The sequence below is a fragment of the Pseudorasbora parva genome, chromosome 4 (assembly GCF_024679245.1).
Source record: "Pseudorasbora parva isolate DD20220531a chromosome 4, ASM2467924v1, whole genome shotgun sequence".
Lineage (NCBI taxonomy): Eukaryota > Metazoa > Chordata > Actinopteri > Cypriniformes > Gobionidae > Pseudorasbora > Pseudorasbora parva.
In genome coordinates, this window is record NC_090175.1 from 54,299,981 (window position 1) to 54,324,248 (window position 24,268).

The 24,268-nt window shown below is 37.3% G+C and overlaps 1 protein-coding gene across 1 annotated transcript in view; it reads left to right on the top strand.

The window, feature by feature from the left end:
* gpc5a (glypican 5a) overlaps positions 1–24,268 on the top strand; it is a 195,713-nt gene that overhangs the window by 33,219 nt on the left and 138,226 nt on the right. The window contains exons 3-5 of the mRNA XM_067442854.1: positions 14,775–15,469; positions 18,774–18,913; positions 20,154–20,279. Coding sequence (XP_067298955.1) covers positions 14,775–15,469; positions 18,774–18,913; positions 20,154–20,279 — 961 coding nt within the window. The remainder of the gene's footprint in view (positions 1–14,774; positions 15,470–18,773; positions 18,914–20,153; positions 20,280–24,268) is intronic.

The following is a 24,268-nucleotide window of genomic DNA, read 5'->3' on the forward strand; positions in this document are numbered from 1 at the left end:
CTGTCCATCATCGTCTAAAGCCCACCCTGATGATTTCATTGGTCAGTTTCTGTTCAGGCATAATCACTCCTCTATGGATCAAGTCCAGACCGAACTGACCAAGCTCAAATGTTGTGGGTGGGGCTGAGTTCGGCTGGCATCCAGGCTAGTGAATCTTGGCTTGCACTTCTGTAACCGAATGTCTTTTTCTCATGTCATGATCTCACAGTGGCTAAACACCCTCTGGCTCCGCCTCCGTCAGTAGCCACACTCCAAACTCTCACTATAGGTTGAGCTGGAAAGCAATAGGCAGATTTGAGCGGGCTGCTTTCAATGTTTAAATGTTCACACTTTCAGGGGAGATAAACCCATGAATGGCATATGAATAGTAGATTAGGGTGCACGATAAATTGCACTAAAATCACACGCGATTTGGCAAAGGCTGTAATCAGTGCATGCCCATCTTCTCCGTGACGATAGCACATCATTCATGGAAATCCCTATGAACATCGTGTCGGTGAGCTGAATAAACAGATACGCTTTGATTGATGCTTCTCATGTTTGGAAAGATGTTTGACACGTTTCTTTTTCAAATGCAATTTATAAGCGAGTTAAACTCTCAGTGATTTCAGATGGAGCAGCATTTACTGATCACAGAGCCGTCCTGCACTGACAGTCTGCGCTTAAAAAATAATGGAGTGTCTATTCACACCAAGTGCAAATAACGTGCCTTGTTATTCGTACTAGATCCTCCTAACAATCCCTGGTTGGACCAAGCAAGATATATTTCAACGCCTTCAGTGTTGAGGAACTTAAGGATCTGTTTTGACCTGATCGACCTGGGTTTCGAATCTGAAAACTTGCTCTTATCCCTTTTCCCATCACATATCACATCGGAAAGGCATTTACTTTCAATAAAAAAATTAAGATTCTAAAAGTGGAAATAAAGTGCCAAACAAAATGTTTAATAATAATAAAAGCATTTATTGGGTATACCCAATAAATTACTATAGATTTTGGGGTAGGTGTAGCGAGGGCTTTTATTGTCCCATTAAGGCCTTCATCCTGCCAGTGTACAACAATGCTGAGGTGCAAACAGTGTGTATCTGTCAAAATAAAGTATAAACTACATGTAACTACTATTTACACATATTGCAAAAGAATGCTACTTTTATATAGTGTAAACAGAATATATCACTATTTTCTTAGAAAATGTTATTTTCACTGCAAAGCGTCGCTGCCAAAAGATAATCGCAGCCTTTGCGAATTCATAATCCATTAAGCCAAATCGTGAAAAGCGTGCTTTTATGTAAACTGCGATTTATCGTGCAGCGCTATTTTAGAGAATGTATTCTAACATAATAGAACACACTTTAAATAGGAGCACTTTTCCCATTCTCCAGAGCAAGACCAGTTGGTCTCCAGAGCAAGGTCTGAGCAATCAAATGTTCATCTTGGTGCGCGTGGGTTTATTCATGGCTCGGCGCCCAGTTTTGGTGGTGGGCGAGAGCAGTGTGTGCTCGACCTCACGACGCTACACTCACAGGGCGCTAATTGATGCCACACCGCTGATCTGACATGATGGGAGAAAATCAATACCGACAATGATTTGATGCGATCGTGTGGGCAGACATGACTAACACTTCAAAATAAAGGGAGTTTTTCCAGTGATGCCACAGAAGATCCTTTCAGAGGAAGAGCATGCTGATAATCTAAAGAAGCTTCTTCTCCTAGAGATTCAATGGACGTTACATATGATGCCATTGAAGAATATTATTTAAGTGTTCTTTTGTGTTTTTGCATCTGTGAGGAATGTTATACAGTATTAGCCAGACGTGATTCTTTGATGGGCAGGAGAATCTCACCCGTGAATGAAAGCTGTCATCATTTACTCACCCTCATGTCGTTCAAACCCAAAATTAAATGGTTTGTGTACTCTGAACGCATTTCAAAGATTTGTGTGAGGAAACTTTTACTCCCGTATAGAAACAATAAGTACATGATGACACCATTTTTGAAGCCGTTATTCCCTTAAACGCTGCTGTTTTTGTTTTAGGACATTCTGTCTTGAAATATTTTCTGTTTTAAAACAGTCGGTAGAGTATCGCAGACAAATTATTTTTGTAATTCTTGTAAACACGGTTTAAACAAAACTGACTTCAAAGCTTTTGTTTGTAAATATTGTATATGACATTACTCATTCGTTAATAACCACATTAGGCAAATGTTTATGATAACTTTTTTTCTACTAGGAATGCAATTAATTTTATTTGAAGTCAAGTTGTCAAAAATAAATAAGAAAATGTGCTTTTTGCCTTTGCTCGGGCGTTCTGAGCGGTTGCTAGGGTGTTGCTAGGGAGTCCACCCTAAAGTCTCTGTGGTATCATTGAGGAGTTTTTCCACCTGTTTTTTTATTTTTTAGTCCAGTCTGTGAAAATGTTGCATCTGATTACTGGAAGTAACAGCACACCTCTAGTCAACGAGACATGATTTGAGGAATCATTCAGAGCATAAAGTTATGAGTTATGCCCCACAGTTTAATACTCTTGATTCTTGCCTGAACAAACACTAACATCGATGTTCATTAGTTATACAAACACACGCAACTCCACCTGCCGGACAATATTTCAACAATAACAATATTTAAAACATATATATGTATATATTAAAATAATTACAATTTTTTTTTAATTATTTGTTATAATAATATTTATTAATTTTTTTTGGTTTTGCTATTTTTATGCCAACTTTTAATTAACGTTTTTATTATTATCCTTTAGTATTTTCATACTAAAACATTTAGGTGAATTAAACTCACTGCCATCCATCCATCCATCCATCCATCATCCATCCATCCATCCATCCATCCATCCATCCATCCATCCATCCATCCATCCATCCATCCATCCATCCATCCATCCATCCATCCATCCATCCATCCATCCATCCATTTGTGCCTTCCTTCCTTCCTTCCTTCCTTCCTTCCTTCCTTCCTTCCTTCCTTCCTTCCTTCCTTCCTTCCTTCCTTCCTTCCTTCCTTCCTTCCTTCCTTCCTTCCTTCCTTCCTTCCATTAGTTCAATCCATCCATTGATCCATCAATTTTTCCTTTTATCCATCCATCCATCCATCCATCCATCCATCCATCCATCCATCCATCCATCCATTTGTCCATCAATTTATCCTTTTATCCATGCAATCCATCCATCCATCCATCCATCCATTCCTTCCTTCCTTCCTTCCTTCCTTCCTTCCTTCCTTCCTTCCTTCCTTCCTTCCTTCCTTCCTTCCTTCCTTCCTTCCTTCCTTCCTTCCTTCCTTCCTTCCTTCCTTCCTTCCTTCCTTCCTTCTTTCAGTTCAATCCATCCATTGATCCATCAATTTTTCCTTTTATCCATCCATCCATCCATCCATCCATCCATCCATCCATCCATCCATCCATCCATCCATCCATCCATCCATCCATCCATCCATCCATCCATCCATCCATCCATCCATCCATCCATCCATCCACCCACCCATCCATCCATCCATCCATCCATCCATCCATCCATCCATCCATCCATCCATCCATCGTTGTTTTATACCAAATATATAGTTATATACCATTTTTGAATTTTAATGTAATTCATAAACTTTATATTTAACTTATTTTAATTTATTTTTAATTATACCTTCACCCTTTTTTATATATTCAAAGTTAATCAACTTCCATCTAACTTAGCAAATCTAAGACCTTCCAACTTTATCCGCAAATACAATATTTAAAATATCTAATAATATATACTTTTAAGAAAATAATTAAAAACATAAAATATTTAAAATATATATTTAAATGTTTATATTGTACATTCTACAATATTTTCAAGCTCTTATTCTTTTATTTTCAGTTTTTTATTGTATTTTATTTTTTTATCCTTCAGTATCTGTATACTACTGCGCTGTAACCCTACCAGGGCTTGAATCATTTGCTTTGCCCACAGCTTCACTTATTGCAATTCATGCCACATATAAATCAGACGCAACTCAGTTTATGAAAGAGCCTGTCCTAGACGTAACCCCAGCCCCTATAAAAGCGCCAACATGTACGCGATCCTCTGCACTTATAGGGGTGAAAGGTACCAGCATTTCATCATCAGACACATGTGAGTTTTTCGCTACAGACCAAATAAAACCCATGCCACCTTTCTGCTATCCTGTTCTTTTTGCACTTAAGTTAGGATTGCGTATACTCAGCCAGCGGTGCTGATGTTTAAAGAGGTCGTGAAGGAAACTCTGTGCCAAGAGCTGCTCCTCTGCAGTCGTAGCCTTGTGAGAGAAGCAAACAGAAACGGTGCCAGCGAACAAGTGTTGGTCCAACTCAAACAAACGTAGCAGGCGAGCCGTACAAAGCCTCCTCTTACTTCACACTAGAGCTCTGGTTTCAGGTCAGGGGATTACAGAAGCCACCTTTAGTGACGCTTCATTAATCAGACCATCGTAAAGCCCAATCAAGCTTGCCATCGCCTGTGCGGGTTAATGCGAAGGGGCTGTTTTTGGTGATGTCATATTTATATGCACAATTACAACTTGTCGTTTTAAAGGATACTTTTAAATTTTAATTTGACACATTTGACGCATTAGATTTGAGGGCAAAACCTACACCATCACCACACCCATATATATATATATTTTTTTTTTTAAGCATACTTTATATATGCAGTATAGGGGTGGTAAAAGTTTTGACCCATATATTATATTATATTATATTATATTATATTATATTATATTATATTATATTATATTATATTATATTATTATATTATATTATATTATATTATATTATATTATATTAATTATATTATATTCATCATATTATATTCATCATATTATTTATTATATTTGATTGTAATCAATAATAAATTTGCACTTTTTTTTAAGATGTGCAAAGTAAAAAAGATATGCAATTATTTTTTTATTTACTTTTTAGATTATGATATTTTAATTTTAATTAAATTCCAATTTTTTTTTTCATTCTGGTTATGCTTTTCTGAATTTAGAAATGGAAAGTGAATTGACTTTTACTTATGCTAGCAAGCCAAACACTATCCATGTTTTTGCAAACACTTTGTCCAAACGTCTTTACCAGGATGTGGGAAATATCGGAAAATTGGAGGACACCAGCTAGGCTCATGAATATTAATTTGGTATAATGTTCATCCAGTAAGTAACCTGATTTGCTTGCACTTTTGAGTTCATTGGAGGTGCAACCTGTTTGACCGAGGCATATTCTGGATCTTAAAGCTGTTGTTTTGTGTGACTGACTAAAATAAAATATGCATATAAATATTTTATTTTTATTTTTTTATTTGTAATTTAAACATGCATCATATATTTATTTATTTAATTTCACATTTAATTTGAAATAGGTATCAATATGGTAACAATTGATTCGTATTTCATGTTACACTGTCATCATCCCCGCCAGCGTGACTCGAGACCACCTCAGAAACCCACGAGTCCTGCGAGCCACGCTGTGCCATTGCTCATAGTTGAATTAAATAATATGCTGCCATGGGTAAGTGGATTACTTAGCATTATTGAAAATGAGTAATGCTGCAATTATGGGTGGAGGGATGAGAATGGGGTCTGGGAAAGCCTTTTAGCAGCCGAGCAGATTCATACGAGAAGGAGGAGCCGCACCAAATAGGATGAAATGCATTCCTGATTGTGCTACGATGGACAAAGATGTCAGGGGAAACAGCTGCGAGGACAATGCGTCTCCGATAGGGCAGTACGTCACTATCACTAATTAAATGTTGTAGGACATGGACCCATATGTGAAAGTGGTCGACTCGAGCTATTTATAATAAGAGTTGTAAAACGAGTTGTAGTAAAAAGAAAAGCCACAGTCTGTCAGTAATCTTTACTTAAGTCAACAAATCAAACTGAACACCATAATGCACATTCCTGACTTATTGTGAACAATTCGTTGTGGACATCATTAAAAAGACAAGTTTGTCTTTGTAGTTTTTTATAATATAGTTAGCATACACAAAATGCAGCTCAAAAATACACATAATAATGCCTAATATTCAAATAGTGCACTTGTGTTTTTAATAATGTCTAAGAAAATACTTATTCGCAACAATCACTTTAGCAAAATTTGAAATATTTTCTATTTATTTTTATACATAAAAAAACAAATTTGTTCAATAAATTTAGCCTAATATCATTTTAAAAATACAGAAAAAAATGATTTAAAAAGTAAAGAATCTGAAAGCATTGAGTGAGAGCCGATAATATTTTAATACAGCTTTACAGGATAAACATGCTATTTTATTATATGATATGATTAATAACATCTTTTGAACTATGGTTTCATGATGCAGGACACCCCCTTGATATATGATATTTACCATCTGCTGAATTATGCTTTTGTTGACTTAAATGCTGTAAAAGAAAATGAAATAACCGAGCTCGTCTCTGTTGTCGTGTGTATTACGTTAAACCACAGGCCTGATCTTCAATAGTCTCTTTGACTTTCTGTTAAAGATCTCTGTCACGTGTTGTTTGCATATAAAAGTCAAGTTTCCACATGGCTCTGTGGTGTCCTTTGAACGTCCTCATGGTAAGATAGCACTAACCTGCCCGTTCGCGAGGCCTTCCGAACATCACGTCAGCATAGATGTGAAAGCTCAGAGGACAGATACTCACTGTCTCTGCTGTGGTTGTGGCCTTTATCTGATGAACAATGCATTAGGGCTGCTCATGCAGTATTCATGCACGATTCTGAGGCATTGATGCATTGTTCCTCTGCTAAAGGCCACCTGTAAAGATCCGTCCCGTTTGGGACGTGTACTTTGCATTAGAAAATTTTAAAAAAAAGCACTCTACAAAATATATCTCTAGCATTAAGAGGCAGAACTACAAGAACCCATATGCTAAGCAGATGGTTAATTTGCAAGAGGCAGAAGCACAAAACATACTTTATTCAAGCATGGCAATGCAAGCTCGGTTTTATGCCTTATCATTTTTATTTAGTAGTTAGACTTGTCAACATAATGACTTGCCTGAAAGTTTCTCTTCACACAGGTCCATCATAACTCCTTTCACACATATTACATCCTCCTCCCCTCAACTCGTGTGTGTGTGTGTGTGTGTGTGTGTGTGTGTGTGTGTGTGTGTGTGTGTGTGTGTGTGTGTTGTATAAAGCCTCTGAAGTGTTAGAGCTCATATTGAATGAAGACTGTGTGAGAGTCCGTCTTTGACAAACGTATGATTGAAGTTCTGCTGAAAAAAACATTGTAGTTGAATAACATTCTGTTGTTGAAGAGCTATAGCTGTAATAAATTGCTATTATATATTTATACACATGTGTATGAAGCAAAATGTCTCCCACAAAGATTACAATATATATATCTTGTAATTTTTGTGGGATACATTTTGCTTCATACACACACAATCTTTGTGGGATACATTTCGCTTAAAACACACACATACATGCACTCGCACAGCACATGCACACACGTAGGCACAAAAACACAAACAAACACACACACGCACACACACACACACACACACACACACACACACCATGACAATAGCACAAAGATGGCCATAGAGCTACAATAAATGGACTAAATGTTACAAAACTTTCATTTTCATTTCATTGGCCTTAAATCAATCCCCACATTCTTATTTAACAGTCATAAGTTGGCAAACTTTAATTGCACAGTTTGGATCATCAGTAATGCCAACTCTTAATTTGGCCCTGGCTTTATATCGAACCACACAGAAAGAATAAGAATGCTGTTTAGTAAATAGTTGTGGCATTTTCTACGGCTCCCAGAGGACGAGTAATGAAAAATAGCTCTGTGATGTTCACGCTTGAGATGGTTCCTGCTGAAGTTGCTGAAACTCAGCATAACCTAGGCGTCCTTGAGTCTTCTCGTGAGCTTTTCTTGTCCGGCGTCCTGCTATGAAGCATTCATATGTTTCCAATCTGAAGTGCCCCGAGTCCCCTGTCCGTCCTGCCTTTCCTGTCCTCTCTATGCCAGCGCTTTACCCATCACCTATCACAGGTGTGCTCGCCATGCTCACTTAATCTCACTTCTGATGAGTTAGTGCTTTTGTCATGACTTGGTTTGATCTATCCCATAATTCTTGGGGGGGTTCCTGAGGCGTCCCCTTGTGGAGACATCAGCAGAAAATGTTGGAGCCTTCAGCCTGGCTCCGGGGCAAATGTTCAAGGTCTCTCAGTTATCCCTCAGTTATCCTGCTGTCATGCTAATAGTTTGCCTCAGGAAAGAGAACGGGTAAGATGAAGGCAAAGGATTGGATGGAGTCTATAGAATAGATTCTGTTGTCAAGTTGATCATTCACAAAATATGACACTAAAGCTAAACAAAATATACATGCTCAGGGCTCCTATGGTAATGGAAAACCTAAAAAAGTATATTTTTAAAGTGTAATTTTTTAAATATGAAAAGTTTCTTTCTTTCTTTCTTTCTTTCTTTCTTTCTTTCTTTCTTTCTTTCTTTCTTTCTTTCTTTCTTTCTTTCTTTCTTTCTTTCTTTCTTTCTTTCTTTCTTTCTTTCTTTCTTTCTTTCTTTCTTTCTTTCTTTCTTTCTTTCTTTCTTTCTTTCTTTCTTCCTTCCTTCCTTCCTTCCTTCCTTCCTTCCTTCCTTCCTTCCTTCCTTCCTTCCTTCCTTCCTTCCTTCCTTCCTTCCTTCCTTCCTTCCTTCCTTCCTTCCTTCCTTCCTTCCTTCCTTCCTTCCTTCCTTCCTTCCTTCCTTCCTTCCTTCCTCCCTGTCTGTCTGTCTGTCTGTCTGTCTGTCTGTCTGTCTGTCTGTCTGTCTGTCTGTCTGTCTGTCTGTCTGTCTGTCTGTCTGTCTGTCTGTCTGTCTGTCTGTCTGTCTGTCTGTCTGTCTGTCTGTCTGTCTCAACACGATCTCATGGTCAGGCGTATAAATAGTACGAGTTTGCAATCTCGTGGAATGTATACGCCAAAATGAGTTTTGGCGTGCGTATGGTACGCTGTTTTTCGCGTGCATATGATACGCACTTGGGTAGGTTTGGGGTAGTGGGGTGGGGGGTTTGAATGTATAATACGGCATAAAGTGCGTCTCATATGCATGCAAAAAAACGCGTACCATACGCACGCCAAAACTCATTTTGGCGTATACATTCCACGAGATTGCAAACTCGTACTATTTATACGCATTTCCGTGAGATCCGTCTCATCTTTCCCTCTGTCTGCCTTTTCTCTCTCTCTCTCTCTCTCTCTCTCTCTCTCTCTCTCTCTCTCTCTCTCTGTGTGTGTGTCCGGTAAAACCTTTATATAACCTGGAATTGTAATAAATAAATAAATGAATAAAAAAATATCATTATTTACATTCCATTCAAATCGTTTTTGTATTAATGAATGAATGAACACACGTCTACTTTAGGGGAACCCACATGTGACTGGGAAGGTCCCAAATGACCTGAAAACTCATAAGAACTCTTTGGTCAAGGAGTGTGGGAAACTGTGGTACCTTTCTAAGGGTGGCCGCTTGAGGTTTTGACTCTGGATTAACCACGAGCGCAGTGAGTTTCTTGGAAAGCCACTCAGCGTGTCCTGCGAGTTTGGTTCTCCTTGACTACAGCGCGTAATGAGCCACTAAATGAGACAAATAGCCACAGCACATATAATGGGTTCAACTCTAGTCACTTCATGTCAGGGAATTCACTAATCTTCCTGTTTAGGTCCCAAAGACTTCAATCTTTATACCCACACATGCTCAGACATACTGTCTTTCTGCGGTCTAGAAAGAGGGATTCATTAACGCTCTTTGGTAAACATCTACGGTGATCCCCCTCCCGACCATCCAGCCCATAATCAGCTGTTTCTAATCCCTGTGAAACGCTCAGTAGTCGGCCAAGACCAATCTGATCGAATGCGTCTAATCCTCTCACACAAATCACTGCGCGACACCTGCAGAGTGTTGCTCTGTTTTGTCTTTGCCACCACAAGCACCAGAATTAGGATTTAGCGTATAGCATTGAGAATCTGTTGACCTGGTAATTCTTTCACCTAGAGAGGAGATCGAGTGCCTCTCAAGTGCTGAAGTGTGCTTGGTGACAGTGATCAGTAAAAGGTAAAATCACATGGACTTTCTGTTATGGTAGCATGAATTCAGTCAGTAAGATTTTAAAGTAGTCTATTCTGCTCACCAAGGCTGATGCTGGTGCTGTAAAAACAGTAATGTTGCGAAATATTTGTACAAATTAAAATAGCTGTTTTCTATTTTTATCTATTTAAAAAAATATATAGTTTATTCCTGTGATCAAAGCTGAATGTTCAGCATCATTACTCCAGTCTTCAGTGTCACATGATCCTTCAGAAATCATTCTAACGTGATGATTTGCTGCTCAAGAAACATTGGTTTGCTTTTATAAATTCAATTTGAAATAGATATATGTCATATATCATATATCAATGCCTTTACTGTCACTTTCGATCAATTTAATTATCTATTTATTGTTTAAACTTTTGAATTTAAATACATTGATAATCCATTGAAAATGTTTACTACTATTATTATTATTTATATATTGAATCAGTATATATTAACACAAATATATTGCTTATGATATCCTCAAGCCACTACCATGGTCCAGAAAACACCCTGTTTTACCCCTTCAGATCTCTCTTTCTCTGCCGCAGTGCATTCTTTCTCTACACCCGTCTCACCCTCATCACACACTTACACCACAACCCATGACAGGCACATGATGTGCTCGGCTCTCAGGCAGACATATTTCTCCATACAACTGTTTTAGGGCAACCTCTCGCCCTTCTGCTCGAGTCGGCCCCTGACCCATCTTACCCCAACACATCTCCATAACAAATCCAAAGCTGCAGTCAGACACTTATTGGGAAAAGAATCACGCCATGGAGAACATGCCAGCAATGCTACAGTCGGGGTGTAACGTTAACACTTGTCAAGTGCCAGGGATAAATGGGATCATTTCCAACATAATGCTCTCTGAGATTCTGTTTTTTATATATCATATAAATGCATATGAATTAGACCTGAGTGTTTGGAGAATGAGCACAAAGATGATTTTGGGCACCATAAACAGATAATAGAGAATAATAAAAAAGACAGATGATCCCTCATTGTGCTCTAAGCTCTTTAAACGCAGAGATACGGAGAGCGCTTCAAGGCATCATTGCACCCTTGTATCTTCAAGCTCTCTCTGCATGTCTTGTTATTCACTTTTCTCTCTCTCTCTCTCTCTCTCTCTCTCTCTCTCTCTCTCTCTCTCTCTCTCTCTCTCTCTCTCTCTCTCTCTCTCTCTGGACTGAGGAATCTCTTTAGATCTCTTTGCACACAGATAAAAAAGCATTTCATATTGGGCTCGCCTGCAGGAAGTGCCATTCTGTGCTCCGCTGCCTTCAAAGGGTCTGGGACTCATTTCCGCGGTGCTGGATTTACACACTCAAAGCGCGAACCAGAGAGAACATTGCAAGAATGCCACCCGTTTTATGACATTTTTATTCAAATGTCAAAGGTACACTACTGTTCAAAATAAATTTCGAACAGTAGTGCTTTTATTTGATCAAAACTACAATAAAAAACAGTAATTTTGTGAATTATTGTGGTATTGTTTAAAATGTAATTTATTCCTGGGATCAAAGCTGAATTTATTATCATTACTCCAGTCTTCAGTGACACATGATCCTTCAGAAATCATTCTCATATGAGGATTTGATGATCAACAAACATCTCTGATTATTATCAATGCAAAAAACAGCTGTGATGCTTCATCTATTTTGTGGAAACTTTGATACAGTTTGTTTCAGGATCCTTTGATTAATAGAATCTTCAAAAGAACAGCCTTTATTTGGAATCTTTTGTAACATGTGTTCACTATCACTTTTGATCAATATAATGCATCTTTGCTCTGAAAAGTATGTATTTCCTTTATTTTATTTTTAATCTTCCTGATCACAATCCTTTGAAAGTTAGCGGACATTGAACAATTTGAAAGGACAAACCTGTGTAGCATGCAGCGAATTTGTGAATTTATGAATTTGTAGCCTTGTGGCATTGCAATTCATCATACATTTGAACAAGACTAAATTACATTTAGGTTAAAAGTCTCAGGGACGAGAATAAGTTGAATAGTAATATATCATTAAAAAAGAAAAAGTTTACTGCATTCTCCACATAAAAAAGCGTCTGCTCTGCACACCCATGATGTGAATCTCCCGTTCCAGCACATCCCAGAGCTGCTCTATTGGTTTGAGATCTGGTGACTGTGAGGCCATTTGAGGTTAGTGAACTCACTGTCATGTTCAAGAAGCCAGTCTGAGGTGATTTGAGCTTTGTGACATGGCTCTTTATCCTGCTGGAAGTAGCCATCAGAATGTGGTCATAAGAGATGGACAAGGTCACCAACAGTACTCAGGTCAGCTGTGACGCTAAAATGATGCTCAATTGGTACTAAGAGGTCCAAAGTGTGCCAGGAAAATATCCATCACACCATTTGATTCAAGGCAGGATGGATCTATGCTTTCACATTGTTTACGCAATATTCAGACCCTACCTGAATGTCACAGCAGAATTCACAGCTCTCATGTTTTTCCAATCTTCTGTTGTCCAGTTTCGGTGAGTCTGTGTGAAATGTAGCCTTAGTTTCTGTTCTTATCTGACTGGAGTGTCACCGGTGTGTCTTCTGCTGCTGTCGTCCATTTGCTTCAAGGTTGGATGTGTTGTGCATTCAGAGACGCTCTTTTTCAGACCTCGGTTGTATGAGTGGTTTTCTGAGTTGCCTTTCTTTCAGTATGAACTAGCATGGCCATTCTCCATTGACCTCTGGCATTAACAAAGCATTTTCACCCACATTCTCTGTAAACCCTAGAGATGGTTGCATGCAGAAATCCCTGTAGATCAGCGGTTTCTGAAATACTCAGACCAGCCGTCTGGCACCAACAACCATGCCACGTTCAGAGTCGCTTAAACCACCTTCCTTCCCCATTCTTAAGCTCAGTTTGAACTTCAGTAGATCATCTTGACCATGTCTACATGCCTAAATGCTTGTTGCTGCCATGTGATAGGCTGATTAGATGTTTGCATTAATGAGCAGTGAACCACTTCAGCTCTGCAGCACATTTTGCATTTTTTTGAGAATTAGGCATATCTGAATTTAAAAGAGCGCCCTACATACATTGGAGTAAATTGATAAAAATGGTCTCATTTTACAGAAAACACTCTACATTTTAACACAGTGGTGGAATATTTCATCTATTGTATCTATTCACAATTTTATGATAAACATATATAAAAATAAATATTTTGATTTATTTTTGATTAATTTGTTATTTAAAATCTATGATTTTTTTTTTATCAGTTTGGTCTACAACCTTTCTAGAAGTTTTTGTTGATTCTATAAATTGGCACTAAACAGGGGAAAAGGAAATTTTCTTGATATCTGGCTAAAAAAAAAAAAAGTTATTGAGATTTATCTGTCCAAAGTGTCTAATAACTCCTACTCATCTGCATTGGCATAAGCTGGCCACTATAGGAAATCGAATTCCACTAGTAAATTCAGACCATAGTATTTCCTTCTATGTAATATTAATGCAGAAGTTATTGGGTTATTAAGAAAGCTGAGGTTCTAATCTTTCAAATGATACCATATATGTCTAGTTTTGTGGTGCTCGAGTTATAGATTTTTTTTAAAGATTATGACGATGCGATATTGGACCCACGGGTGCAGATGTAAGTGATAAAGACTTTATATATAGAAAGACACGCAATATGGTGGAATAAGTCCCGCCTTCTAAATAAGAGCCAATCGCAAATCTGCGCATGCAGCCTGATCCAGCCTGGAAAAATGCAGTTCTTTTGTAATGATTTAGAAACGCAATCTAAGACCGTTTTTATAAAGTAGCCAGTGAGAGTAGCCTATATTTACAAGGACAAACTTGTATAGCATGTGAACGTTTCTGTTTTATTAATTTCACACTGTAAAAAAAAAAAAAAAAAAAAAAAAAAAAATTGTTGGTTTAACTTAAAAAAGTAAGTAACCTGGTTGCCTTAAAATTGTGATTTTAATGAAATTAAAAGCTTTAATATAACTAATAAAAAAAAGAAAAATAAATATAAAAAAATATATAGAATAAATAAATAAATATGCTCATTATCATAATAGCAGTTATAGAAAAATCATTCTTACTGATACACTGTAAACAAATATTGTTGGTTTAACTTAAAACAGTAAGTAACCTGGTTGCCTTGCAATTTTGAGTTTATTGAAATCAAAAATTCGAGTTGATACAATAAAGGACATTGGTTTAATAAATAGAAACTCAAAATATTATTTTATCTGAACCAAATAAAAATGTGATATATCATGAAATAGCACAATTTGGCATGTTTCACTGCCTTATCACAAATAATACACACAATTACCCAAAATGCTTCTTGAATTAAAAAAAAAAAAAAAAAAAAAATTATATATATATATATATATATATATATATATATATATATATATATATATATATTAATAATATTTCAATAAAGATTGTCGATTCTCAAAAATGTTAATTGTATTAACTCAAATTTGTAATTTCTATAAACTCAACATTTTTACGACAACCAGGTAACTTATTTTTTAAATAATTTTTTACAGTGTAGACTTCACAAGTCAACATGCAATCGAACAGGACTTCAACATATTAGTCCACAGAACACAAAACATTTTTTTTGGTATAACTTTCCTGTTCAACCGTCTCTCACATCTTTTCTTTGTCTTCCAGAAACCGTGGACTCCCTGGTCCGTCAGGCAGAGAACCACACTCAGACCGTCCTCCTCCACACGTACCGGGACCTGGCCAGCTCCGCCTCGGCCCCCGTCGGGGAGTTTTTCACGGACGTGGGGCTCTTCGTGTTGGGCTCCGAGCTCAGTCTGGAAGAAGCTTCACACCGTTTTTTTGATGCCCTCTTCCCGCTTGTTTACGAGCGACTGGTGGAGCCCGGTCTGTCCCTCTTGTCTCCGGCATACGCCGAGTGCGTCCGTGCTGCATGCCGAGATCTGGTGCCGTTCGGCGGAGCCCCAGGCCGTCTCGCCACACACATCTCCCGTGCCTCTCTGCCCGGCCGGATGTTTCTGCAGGCGCTCCACTTGGGCATTGAGGTTATCAACACCACCGACCATATTCAGCTCAGCCGTGAATGCAGACGTGGCCTGCTGAGGATGAACTACTGTCCACACTGCCAGGGTCTGACCGCCAGCCAGCCCTGCATGGGCTACTGCCTCAACGTGGTCCGAGGGTGTCTCGCCAGCCTGGCTGAAGTGGACGCCCACTGGAGGGAGTTTGTGCGATCGCTAGAGACCCTCTCCACCCGCATGCATGGGGCACAAGACCTGGAGCAAGTGCTTCTGGGAGTTCACGGGCTGGTGAGAGACGCAGTGGACCACGCACAGAGGAACGGACCCCGGCTTTCTGCTCAGGTACTTATAATGTGGTTAAAAAAAGGCTGGTAATCAGAAGGTTGTTGGATCCGAAGTGATCATGCATAAGCCATCACTAATGATCTTGAGCAAGTGAGTTGACTCCAAGTATAAATGCTTCAGATAAAATCATCAGCTGTTGTCATTTAGATATTATATTCTTCAATGCAAAGAAATATTTTACTGTTGGGAATATTAACATTTACTGCATTATGATCCAAAGTATGTTTTTTATCAGTTCATGCAAACCCTGGGAATCAAACCCTAGCACCATACTTACTCTCTATTTACTAAATATTTATTATAATTATTATTATTTTTTTTAAATAAGGATAACTTAACTAAATAAAGCTAATTTCATCTCTATCATTTTATGTATTCTAAGGTACAAATAAGTAAATAATATTTTCAAAATTCTTAATATGACTTAACTTAAAGAAAATAACTTTACAAAAACCTTTATAGGAGCAGAATTGTTTGAGTGTGGTGTAAATGACTGGGGACAAACATAAAGTATTAAATTATTATAACTGAATTTTTAAAAAACTTGTTTAGATCATTATAATGTTAAATATCTGATAATATGTATTTTGTTTAAGTTTCATATGTTAACAGTTTCTGGGACAAGAGTAAATCAATGAAATCCAAAAAAATACAACTGAAAAAGTAGCAACTAAAAATGAAGGCATGACAAAAAAAAGTGTAGTTTGACATTCTACAAATAAAATTAATATTTATGAGAAAAGGGCATAAAAGTACCCAATGTTGAAAAAACATCAACAACAACATAGAAAATACATTAAGGGCCAGATTTACTGTAAATTAGCATTAGCAAATTACCAGCACAATCTACCAGTTTAAGATATGCTTTTTTAGAGCAGTAAATAATCCCACAAACACCAGTTAGTCAAGCTCAAACCTAAAAGTGCCCAATATTGGAGAAAAACTAACAAAAAGCAAAAACATTAAGGGCCAGATTTACTAAACATTTATTGATAGATTTAGCATTAGCAATTAGCAAATTACCAACAAAACAGTACAAACTTCCAGTTTAAGACACTCTTTCTTGGGCGGTAAATAATGCCACAATCACCAGTAAATCATCAAGCGCAAACATTTGTAAATCATCTTGTATGATTCATTTAATGCTCTCCTCTCATAAATGTTGTTTCTGAAAGGGAAACTTCTACAAATGCAATAAGGTCAGCTGCAAAAATAACCCCCTCCACACCTTTTCAGCGCTAATTTATCACTGCATGTCTTCAGTAAATCCTGACAGTAGTTTTTAAACACTAAAAGAGGGTTTGTGCTGGCCCAAGCTGTTAGTAAATCTGGCTCTACGTCTTCAGAAAAAGCTCTGTTTAAGCTGTAAGTGATTTTTTTGTCTGGAATCAGTTGATGCATTAGCCAGTTACATATATATGTTTCTGTTTTTCACAAAAATAAATTCTGTGACTTGATGGCAACTTATGAGATTTTGAATTTAATATAGTCTATAAAATCCTGAAGACTCAATCATCATTTACTTTTATGGCTGTGGCTCGTCCAAATGACTTGCATTTACAACACTAAACCCAAACACTGGAACTTTGCGTTTCTGCAATTTTCATGCCTTGACAATTCTTCCAGCAGTGTCTTAAAGCCCGTCATGTAACTTCTGCTTGGACGTCGTGGTATGCGGTACGGCCTGAACATCATTTGCTCGCAGTCACACATGCCATGCTGCAGCCAGCGAGCCCAGAACATTCTCAAAATACTCTTGTGTGGGCAGCTGCAGCGGCACGGCCGACCACGCTGATGTGCTCTGGCCGCCTGCAAATTCAATTTGCCCGGAATCATAGTGGGCTTCTGCGGGATCCAGTATGCATGTTTGCAGACTGTGTGTTGAAATGTGAAGGTTTGCGGACTCCGTGTGTGTGTGTGTGTGTGTGTGTGTGTGTGTGTGTGTGCGTGTCTGCAAGTAGGAATAAGCCTTTAAAACCGCATGGCTTTGTCAGTTATCGGCTGACACTTGAACTGCAGGGGTCTGGGTGTGGATCTGGATCAGAATCAAGTCTCTAATAAGGTGTTGTCATTGGTTAGGGTCAGTGTGGGGCATCACGGCTCATATTAAACCAATACTAACTATATGACCTGTTTAAGTCCAGTTGTTCTGGAGGAATGAGTATCTTCATAAAACGCAACAAGTGCCTACATAATTATTGTCTTATTATTGTCACATTTTGTTGGATGGTATGACCAAAATATCACAGTAGGGATAGTTTTATATAGGTCTGCATACCATAATATAGTTATTTTTTTGCTGGAAAATGTAATAAAAAAAAAAGACTTGTCTAACAGTCATGTGGTGTTTTTATACCTAAATACGTGATAAACCTAAACCTATTAATTTTATTTTATTATTTCTCATTGTATTTGGAACTTGATGGACTTAAAATAAAAGATCATAAGTCATATATTAATAAAATGTTATTTTCATAAAATACAATATAAAATGATGTGTGTCTGTCTATCTATCTATCTATCTATCTATCTATCTATCTATCTATCTATCTATCTATCTATCTATCTATCTATCTATCTATCTATCTATCTATCTATCTATCTATCTATCTATCTATCTATCTATCTATCTATCTATCTATCTATCTATCTATCTATCTATCTATCTATCTATCTACACACAAACGTGTCAATAGAGTTCTACTAATAAATAATAAACAAACGTTTACGCAACTTTATCTGCCTGATAAAAACACAAAAACATGCACATCTTGATTCCTGGAAACTGTAGACAGTCGGATTAGATCTGGTGGTTTGGGCATCAGATGGGGCAGATCTGCCGTTTTTGTCTGCAAACCAGACAATCTGTGAACAATTGATTAATGCGCCATCTGATGCAGAGAGACGTCTGACTGACGGACTGACTCATGGACTGTTTATGGATATATTGACTCATGTACTGAGTCACGTTTGTTCTTTTCAAAATCTCACTTTGTAGTCCTGTAGAAAGTATCTCTATTCCTTTTACTTTTGCAGTCCAGCCCCAGATCATCCCAATGTTGACTTCTTTCAAAGGCAACAAGACTGCCAAAGCGGTTGTTGCATTACTTTAAAAACAGCACCGCCTAGTGGCTGATCGTGCTATTACACTACAGGCACATCGACCCTCTTTGACCTGCAAAAAGTGCAAGTTTTAACCTTCCGGTTACCAGCTCTGAGTTTTAGCCACTCTTAAATGGCTATAATGAGCATGCCCGGGGATATGTTTGTAACAGTGACAGTCTGTGTTTGAATCCTGCAGGTGCACAAGGTGTGCGGTCGCCCCAGCAGACAGCCGGAGCAGGTGGGCAGCGCTCAGCACGGCAGCGGCGGAGGACGAGACTCCATTCCTCTGAAAGGAGCCGTCAGAAACGCAGAGGACAGCCTCAGCAACTGGAGGAGGTGAGTCTGGAAATCACACACACACACACACACACACACACACACGCACACACGCACACACGCACACACACACACACACACACACACACACACACACACACACACACACACACACACACACACACACACACACACACACACACACACACACACACACACACACACACACATTCATACACAGTCAAAGCTTTGGACGAGTTACGTGTAAGCAGTGCTAAACGCACAGAGACCACTTATGATGACTGATGAAGCAACAGGGGAACAGGACGGATAATGATCAGGTCAAACAGGTGATCAGGGAAGACGGAACTCAACAGAACAGAACGGACTATAACTGGAACAGGACTAATCCAAACATGTCCAATCATTTGAAGTAATAGGGATGGTCATTATCTGGTGACTAAAACATAACTACAAAATTATTAAATAAAAAAGTAAATATAAAACTAAAATGCAATACACACAATATATATATATGTGTGTTATTTAATCTCCTATTTAAATATATAATACAATTGGACTTTGTGCATGCATGATGAATACGATTATTTTACATAGTAATACATTTGAATTCCTTATTATTTTCTATAATATAATAGTATTTTGAAAACATTTTTAATAATAATAATAATATAAAATAATATAAAATATTATGCAATATTCTTTTCTTTTTTTTAAACCTAAAGGAAAAGGGTCGTTTTATTAAAAAAGTAAATACAGTATAATAGAAATGTGTACATATTTAATAAATACAAATATTAAATATAATAATATTATATTTAAAGTTAAATATTATATAATGTTAGTATTTGTTTATATAAAGATACAAAATACATACAGTACAAATGGGTCTTTATTCATACATATATATTATTTATATTTATATATAGTCATATTTTATTTATTAATATAATATTCTAATGTATAATATTTTGTATAATAGTAAAACATTGAAACTATGTTTTAATATTAAATATTAAAAGTAAATCGTGTTTTAGTTAACATTTTGTATTAATTTCATGTTTTGATTAATATTTTATATATCAAGTGGAAACAAGAAATTCAGAGTATAAATGAAAGATGTAGATATTGTAATAGATATTGTGAATGTGATAAATGTATTATATCCATGAGGACTCTCCTTCCTGAAAGTTCTTGAGGCCTCATGGACGTTGAACAGCTGTGATAGTGCGCCATCTCCTGGACACACAGTGAAACAAACTCATGTCTGTGTCTCCAGAGATTTCATCAGCAGTCTGCGTCTGTACCGCACGTTCTACGGTGGCCTGGCGGACCTGCTGTGTGTGAGCGAGCTGGGATCTGGAGACGGACTGGCCTGCTGGAACGGAGCTGAAGTTGACAAAGGGTAAATGTCTGAAATCTTCTTCTTTATTTCTATCTATCTATCTTAAAAAAAAAGAAAAAAAAAGAAGCATGTTTCCAATTGAACATTTTCTAGGGACTGATCACATCTAAAAAATTGTAGTTGGCCAAATTGAATTTCTGTGAGTTTCTATCTATCTATCTATCTATCTATCTATCTATCTATCTATCTATCTATCTATCTATCTATCTATCTATCTATCTATCCATCTATCTATCTATCTATCTATCTATCTATCTATCTGCAATGGTTCCTGGTTAAAGGTGTCATAACACAAAGCCTCTGCCATTCTGAACCTGTTGAGTACTATTGCATCATTCATATCTCGGAAGAGTCTTTAGTTTTATCAGATTTATTAAAGAAAGATAGATGTACGCTGGGCTATTTGTGAAGCTGAACAAGTTTATCTTTCCCTCACAGTCAGAAACACACTTCTTTAGTGACACATTGTTGATCTCGTGTCTAAAAACACAATGCCAACACTGCCAACGGCTCCTGTAACCTGAATAGAGCTTATTGATGGACGTGCACTTGCTTTCGAGAGCTGTGGGGTGTGTGTTTGTTTGTGTGTGTGTGTGCGCTCACACTTATTTGGGAGAAGTTCAAGAAATTCCACCCTTTATGGTGTCACACAAAGCCATACTCGAAAAAAGACTTTCCACAACTTCTTTGAATCCCGAAGGAATGGATTTGGCACATCAATGTCCAACACATTTTTTAAAATGTGGGCCATGTTTAGCATAAGCATCAACTCTTCAACAGTAAGTCAGAATGCATGAAAATAGCATTAGACTTTAAATCTCTAGAAGGCTTGAGCCATAAACCTTCATTGCTTTGATATTAACACTTAAAGGGATAGTTCACACAAAAATGAAAATGTGATGTTTATCTGCTGACCCCCAGGGCATCCACGATACAGGTGACTCTGTTTCTTCATAGAACATAAATGAAGATTTTTAACTCCAACCATTGCAGTCAATGAGTCATATAACGCATGTCAATGATAGCAACATGCACAGACAAATCCAAATTAAACCCTGCGGCTCGTGACGACACATTAATGTCTTAATACACAAAATGATCGGTTTGTGCGAGAAACCAAACAGTATGTACTATATATATATATATATATATATATATATATATATATATATATATATATATATATATATATATATATATATATTTATTAAACATATTGCATAGGTATACATAACACACCACTATGTCCAACAGTGTGTGATCTCTTCCGGTAAATGAGGTCTGCATATGGTCTGGTGTAGAGATGTATGGTGAATGAATAACTATATCCTACTGTAAGTACAGCAATGTGTTTAGGTCTGATATGTGCTTGCTCGTTTTTCCAGTCATTAGATTTTAATGGAGGAAAACATTATGCATTGACATTTTATTTGTCCGTTTTCATGCTGTGTATCCAGCTTATTATTATTATTATTATTATTATTATTATTATTATTATTATTATTATTTAACTCAGATTACGTAAAGCATGTACAATTTTTACTTTGTGTAAAATGTGTAAAAAAAATTAATATTTATTGTATTTGTATCAAACAATGAGTTCACCAGGAAGTAAAACAACTTTATATGCATGATTATAATATGACCAAAAGCAAATAATCATATAAACAATAAGACTAATAATAATAATAATAATAATAATAATAATAATAATAATAATAATAATTGTTAATATAATATAATATAATATAATATAATATAATATAATATAATATAATATAATATTAATTAACCTACGTGGTTTCAACATATCCCTAATTGTTGCATTTTAATTAATAAAATAATGTATAATGAAATAATAATAACAATTATTATTATTATTATTATTATTATTATTTAGTTCAGTTCACCATTGGCATTTATTGTATGATCTAACACACTCCTAGGGTCTTTGGGAAATCCTGAGTTGCATTATATAAACTGAACACTCGTCACTGCGCAGATGCAGCTCCTCGTGTGATGGTTTCCGCCTGTGTAATTAAAGGTTTTGTGTGATGGTGGTCTGTGTTGGCAATATTCCCGCTCACCATAAACAGCTTTATAAGTGACAGGCCAGCTGTTTTCTAGATCCGCAGCATCCTCCCGTTCCCCTCTCTGCTGCACGCTGGGGAAAAATCCAATCCATCTCCTCGCTGCTCCTATCTCACCTGGCCTGTCATCGCCCCAACACTCCCATAAATTCATCCCCGGTGGTATTTCCTCCGAACTGTCATCCGCTGTCAGCGCTGCCAGATGGCAGGTGGGACCATATTTCAAGAGGAGAGGTGGGGCGGGGCTGGGACGGCCTACAGGATGGGTTATCGTCCAGCAGTAACCGCTGCACTGACAGGACGAGGTGAGGCAGTTTCCCTTCTGCTGCTGCTGCTCCTGCTTAGAGCGACCGTATTTAAAGAGGCGTCCTCTAGTGGGGAAACTAACTAGCTAAGCAACATGAGATTTGATGATCATGGGATGTGTTTTGAGCTAATCTACAGCCTAAATGCTTATATTTAAATTATATGGGACCACTTATTTTTGCAAAGTAATCACTATTTGAATATTTATGAAAATATACATTTTGTGCATATTTAATTGATGCTTTGGACTTGCTATCATACTGTAAGTAAGGTTGCACTCTTAAACATTTCCATAGTGTTTTCACCTTATTTCAATTAACAGTACTGTACCAAAATGGAGTTATAGAGCTACTAGCTTAAATATTGCCTCTAAAAAATGTGAAAAAATGACTGGTATTTTTAGCCGTGGACATGGGGTAATTTTTTATCCCTCTTTGCACCAAACCCATCTGGTGGGTGTGCTGCCAAAAAGCTTTTTTTTTGTTTCATCTGACCACAGAACCAGGTCCCTTTTGAAGTTCCAGTCGTGTCTGACAGCTGAATATGCTGGAGTGTGTTTCTGGATGAGCAAGGACGATTTTTCTTGAAACCCTCCCAAACAACATGTGGTGATTATAGGGGTTGTTAGATTTTTTTTTCCTAAGGCTTTCTGAGCCTAAGACTCAACTAATCTCTGTGATTCTCCATCTGTGATCCTTGGAGAGTCTCTGTCCACTCAAACTGTCCTCCTCACCATTCATTAGGACGATATAGACACGTCCTTTTTCCAGATTCGTCTCATCTTTAGTTGATTGGAGCTTCTTAATTATTGCCCTGATGGTGGAAATGGGAATTTTCAATGCTTTAGCTATTTTCCTTTAGCCACTTTCTATTTTGTGAAAAAAAAATTGCACATCAGAAACATATTCTTTGGCTTTACTCATTGAGATTAATGATTAAGGGAATTTGAGCTTTGTGATTCTTCATATTTATACTCCTGGGGAACAAAACGTCATAGATGGACTTTTCATGTTCCTATAGTCACCCTGGTGTGCTAAAAATGTAAATATTAATGGGAATATACTTACTCATAAAGGGAGATAACCAAAAATATTCTAGCTAGGGGTGCCAGAAATTGTAGAGAAAAACATTTATTTCACAATGTGTTTTTCTCCCGCCTTTCCATTCTTTTACTTTAATGAAAGGTTATATTTTTTGTGTGTTTTTTTTAATGATAGCTCAAAAGAATAAACGATGCAGATTTATTTTTACAGCCATCTTTGATCATATTTACCAGGGTTGCCATTAATTCTGGCCATGGCTGTATATAGCTCATTTCCTCTTATGAATAATAATACCTTTGGTTTGTCGGTCCGTTGGGTCAGATTGCTTTCACACCTCAAGTGAACCGCCCAGAGTTCGTGTGCATTCGGACCGAGACCACATCTTCAGTCTCGGAGCCAATGTTTTGGTGCGTATACGAGCGCGGTTGCTGTGTTCACATACGCCTAAACCAACCGACCCAAGGGGGAAAACACACCAGGTTCAGAAACAAATGCTCAGGTGTGAACGCATCCTAAGATTTTGAAGCTGTTTTTAACCAAAAAGAACCAT